Source organism: Pempheris klunzingeri, chromosome 6, assembly GCF_042242105.1.
Source record: "Pempheris klunzingeri isolate RE-2024b chromosome 6, fPemKlu1.hap1, whole genome shotgun sequence".
NCBI classification, from domain to species: domain Eukaryota; kingdom Metazoa; phylum Chordata; class Actinopteri; order Acropomatiformes; family Pempheridae; genus Pempheris; species Pempheris klunzingeri.
This window is the reverse complement of record NC_092017.1, coordinates 11,226,583-11,232,123: the sequence shown is the minus strand read 5'-3', so window position 1 is coordinate 11,232,123 and position 5,541 is coordinate 11,226,583. Positions and strand designations below refer to the sequence as shown.

Sequence of the window (5,541 nt, the reverse complement as noted above, 5' to 3'; positions counted from 1 at the left end):
CTTTAATTTCACTGCTGTGCTGGGTCATTTAGAGAGTTTTTAATTCTAATTCCACTCATTTAGAGTGTCTGATTGCTGCTGTTGAAGGGGAATAGAGTTAAATTAATTTGTCTCACTGTCTGTCTCTTTGTCCCGCCCTCTCCTTCTTTCTGGCCTCCATCCACCCTCCCCTCTTCTTTTCTTCTTCCCATTCTTTCTTTTTCCTCAGGTGTCTGGCCCAGTGATTCAAACCCAGACAAGAGCAGGAGGAAGCGGTAGAAAGGAGGGCCATGGGGCTGAGTTTGAGCCAGGATGTAGGCTGGCCCCTGCCTTTCCTGTTCTTGCTGCTGATGATCACAGTGTCACCCACCCAGGGTCAAGGATGTCCCCAGCGTTGTGAGTGCATTGTAAAACTCAAGACTGTGTCCTGCTATGGTAAACGTCTGTCTGCACTGCCCGATGGCATCCCACTGGACACCAAGATCCTGGACCTAAGTGGGAATAAGCTTCGCTGGGTAGAGCATGGTGACCTGCTTCCATATCAACGTCTTGAAAAGCTGGATCTGAGTGAGAACATGATTAGTGTCCTGGAGCCGAATGCCTTTTCTAGTCTCCAGAACCTGCAGTCACTTTCACTGAGGGGTAACCAATTGAAACTGGTCCCCATGGGGGCTTTCTCGCGTCTCTCCAACCTAACTTCATTGGACCTCAGCGGGAATAAGATTGTAATTCTTTTGGACTTTACTTTCCAAGACCTGAAAAGTCTAAAAAACCTGGAAGTTGGAGACAATGATTTGGTTTATATCTCCAACAAGGCCTTTCTGGGTCTCGTGGGGCTGAGGGAGCTGACCATAGAGAGGTGCAACCTGACTTCCGTGTCCAGCCAGTCTTTGTCTTACCTGCATAACCTGGTGACTCTGCGGCTGCGCTTCCTCAGTATCTCCACCTTAGAGGACCAGAACTTCCGTAAGCTGGGAAACCTGCGGGGCCTCGAGATCGATCACTGGCCCTTTTTGGAGTACATTTCCCCCCACAGCCTGCAGGGTCTGAACTTGTCCTGGCTGTCTATTACACACACCAACATCACCTCTGTGCCCACCTCTGCTCTACGCAGTCTGGCTCACCTCACCAGCCTCAACCTCTCCTACAACCCTATCTCAGTGTTGGAGTCGTGGGCGCTTCGGGACCTTGTCAGGCTGAAGGAGCTGCATCTGGTCAACACAAACTTGGTAGCTGTGCAGCCATATGCGCTGGGTGGTCTGCGGCAAATCCGCCTCCTTAACCTCTCAACTAACAGCCTGGTGACCCTGGAAGAGGGAGCCTTTCAGTCCGTCAACACTCTGGAGACGCTGCGTCTGGATGGGAACCCTCTGGCCTGCGACTGCCGCTTGCTATGGATCCTTCAGCGCAGAAAGACCCTCAATTTCGATGGCGCCTCTCCAGTGTGTATGACGCCCGTCGAGGTGCAGGGACGCGCTCTTAATGCTTTCTCTGACTCGGCTCTCTTTGATCACTTTACTTGCCAGAAGCCCAAAATCCGCAACAGGAAACTGCAGCAGATATCTGCCAGGGAGGGGCAGGTTGTGTCGTTCATTTGCAGAGCAGAAGGTGAGCCAACACCTGTGATATTCTGGATCTCTCCCCAACGCCGTCGCATCACCACAAAGAGCAGCGGCCGCCTAACTGTGTTACCGGAAGGCACATTAGAGATACGTTACGCCCAGGTAACCGACAGTGGAACCTACATCTGCATAGCCAGCAATGCCGGTGGAAATGACACCTATTTTGCCACACTTACAGTTAGTGGGCTGCCACTAGACGCAGCCCTTATGGCCAACCGCACTTACTATGCTGGGGACCTTAATGACACAAATCTGAATGACACCAGAGTCTTCCTGAAGTTTACTCTGGACCTCAAGACCATCCTCATATCCACAGCTATGGGCTGTATCATGTTCCTGGGGGTGGTTCTCTTCTGTTTCATCCTGCTGTTTGTGTGGAGTCGAGGGAGAGGGCAGCACAAGAACAATTTCTCAGTGGAATACTCCTTCAGAAAGGTGGATGGACCCGCTGCCAGTGGAGGACAGGGTGGAGCACGCAAGTTCAACATGAAAATGATTTGATTATTCGGATCTGTTTCTCTCATTAGCATTCTTTCCCTGATGCTGTTTACAAGCAGTCTCAAACGAGGACGTAAAGGGACAAGACACTAAATTGGTCCTTTGTTCTCTCAAAATATTAAATCCAATTATTTATAGGATATTTTATTGAGACATGGTTTTGCTATTGAAACTACTGTATATACCAGAAAAGGGAAGTCTGTATGGATTTAATATATTTCTATTGTTTTGTTGTGTGTTCCTATTGTTGTGCAGAGGAAAGCTGGATTATAGGTAAAAATGTCTCAAAATGTTAAAACACCAAGCAGCAAAAGTACTCAGAGCCCCCCCCCCTTAAGTCTTTAACCTCTACAAAGCTCTTTCCAGCTCCATCCCTCTTCCCTACAAGGAACTCTGTCCTCTTCATCTCTAAAGGACTTCACCTGTCTGCTCCGGCCAAGGTGATTCAAGCTCTCTTTCTCCAAACTCATGAATACATTATATATAACAGGGTGGTGCTCAATGAATGCCAAGGACTTGCCAATATGTATTTGAATAATTCCAGCTATATACTGCATATTTAGACTCATTTACAGTCAGGACTTTAGAGCCCCATTATGACATAAATATAGAGGCTCTGCATTTTTTTTGCTGATAATAGATTTGTACAGAACACATTAGACACCAAGAGACGACTCTCTGCAACACTGCCAATTTGACCATAAAGCACCATGTAATGTCAATGTCAATTCAATGCTGTGGTAGAGTGAAGTTACTTCTCTATTTGATACCACTAGAAGTTGGTCAAAGCCAACAAAATGGGACTCTACAGGTTAAGCTAGAATTAAAGGACCCAATGTACATTCGTGTGGTGACAAATCATGCAGATGCACACTTGCTAGTCATGTTTTCCACTGTTTTCTGTTCAGTACACACTATACAAAACTCTTACCCTCTTGATATGAAAAGAACAATAATGTAATAGATGAACGCATGTACAGAGTTGGCTTCTTACTTTGAATAATGTGTATTATTTGTAAATTAAACTATTGTTGGGGTGTATTAATCCCAATGTTGAATGGATCATACGGTATAGGTAGGATATATACTGTATAAGGTGTATTATACATTTTGTGATCATCCACATTGAAATCATGGTGGGTTTTGTAGTACTGTTGAGTGAGTTTATTCTGTTCTACTGTAATTCTACTGTCACAGTCTCTTTTTTTTCCAAGCCGGTGATGTCAAGGTTTTTTTACAGTCACACCCCAACAGACATATGCCTGCTCGCTCCCCGAGCTCACACAACAAATCATGAGGGGCATTCACGCCTATTTTTGGATATTGGTGACAGTGGGGAGCTTTGGCCGACCAGCTGGGGAAGGAGTTAAGTAGGTTCTCATCAGGACCTGGATGTGTTTGAGACACGCAGGGAGAAATGCTAATGCGATAAAGACTTTGCACACCGGAACAACAACATAAATGCAAATGTGTCTGTTTTGGGCCTTGTGCAACATCTGTATTAGTTTCAGTGCTATATAAAAACCAGAAACTGGGGGATTTGGTCCTTTTTCCCCCTCATGATTTCAGACAGAATATGGCAAAAGTAAGAAAACAGGCGAACCGCTGCCCTTGTAGTACTTCAAGCTGATGGTTTAGCCACTAAAAGCTTTGACTGCTGCAGCTCTAACTGTGCTACTCTGCTGCTGTCTGTTGGCAACAAACGGTACTGAATTCAACACTATTACTTGAGCAAGACAGAATTTGTTCTCCCCACCTTTTAACTTCCCAGTAAGCAGTTTGTTCCATTTCCCCAAAAGGCTGGACCCTGATCCAGCAGTACTGTGGGTGAAAATCAATGTTGTGCTACAGCTGACATGGCTCTAACTTGACCTTACTCATACAGCAAAGCCCTGCCCTCCTCTGCAGGTTAGAACAGGAAGATATGCAGAGAGAAAAAAAGTGAAGCCCCATGTTACCTCATGTAAGGTTTCATTTAGAGTGTGATCATCTCATCCACATATACATTGCATAACACGTTTTACTGACTCCATTTATAAGTCATAATATAGAAATAGTAATAATGAACTGTGAACATGTGACTGGACTGATCTGACACCAGTTAAGCTTCCACTCTGCATTTTAGAAATGTAATCAACTGGCGGTATTTTTCATAGTCCTTTACTGAATTCATCCTGTAAATATGAATACCTCTGTGTCTGGAAATTGTGCTAGACTGTTTTGTATTGTATTGTTTTCTAAAAATGAAGCACACTGTTTATAAAGCATGCTATATTATCCACATGATGATGTCTTGTCCCCTGACCCATTTTTTATAGCCATCATCTGGTCACTCAACCCTCATGGTGGGAGTCTGAGATATTGATTTAGAGTCTACAATAAACCTGTGACCCTGTCACTGTGAAAGTTTGTGTTGCAAATTTTATTTGGATCTAGTTTTCCAGGGGATTGTTATAGTTAAACATGTGACTGTAAAGGCTCACGCACACCTTCAAAGATAAATATCCATAGACAAGGGAAGAGAGAACTCATGCACAGCTCTTTTACTTGCAATTTATTACAATTTAAAGGCTTTATACATTTTATTGCATTACTTGCAATAAATGTACATGCAATATTGCCACCAAAAGGAAAGTGTCCAGGAGTTATCTCCTCTTGATATATTTTCATCTTTAAACATCAGTTGAATCAGATGGATTGATGTCCTGTCCACACATAAAGATATACTGCATGGAACAAAATGTTACCATCACAATTCACTCTAGTTAATGTACAGGTACTGCATATCCTGTATGAGAAGAGTTATTATTGTTCATTTTCTATGAACTCATTAAAATGCAAAATAAATTTTGCGTGCTGTCAAAAATAGCTTTGCATTCACACATTGATGTTTGTCGTAGGTTTTCCTGACTGTTTATTGTAATTAGCATCATTTATATAACTGAACTAATGTATTATTAGTCAGGTGAATTATGAGTCAGGTGTATGCAATTGAGAAACACCTCAAGGAAGAAGCAGAGAGCAACAGGATCTTTAAATGACTTTCTTTTACACAAAGCGGAGTTAAACTTGCTCTCTAATCTGTTAGTCACTGTGAAGGTTGAGGCATTCATTCATCGTGCTCGTCAAGCCATTTAGTGACTGCTCGTCCCGCCCCGAATGGTGGCCCTGACGTCTTAGAATAGACCAAACATTTCATCAAAGGACAAAGGTGATCTCTCAGAGTAACTTTATATTGATTTACACTGACTCTTTCGATCTGAACCATGCCAGGAAAATGTTTCCCCAAACCATAACCACACCTCCTCAACTGTGGGGTTCACGCATTCACACCTGATGTTAGTCATACTCACACTCCACCCACTTGTCAAGCATATGGTCAAGACTGACATGTGTGACAATAGCACCTTTTTTCACACTTAAAAAGACCAGTGTCTATAGT

The 5,541-nt window shown here is 43.6% G+C and overlaps 1 protein-coding gene across 1 annotated transcript; it reads left to right on the top strand.

Moving 5' to 3' along the window:
* Positions 1-269: 269 nt before the first annotated feature.
* On the top strand, positions 270-2,102 carry lingo3a (leucine rich repeat and Ig domain containing 3a). Its single transcript, XM_070832654.1, has one exon. The coding sequence runs from the start codon at positions 270-272 to the stop codon at positions 2,100-2,102; it is 1,833 nt and encodes a 610-aa protein (XP_070688755.1).
* The last annotated feature ends 3,439 nt before the right edge of the window (positions 2,103-5,541 follow it).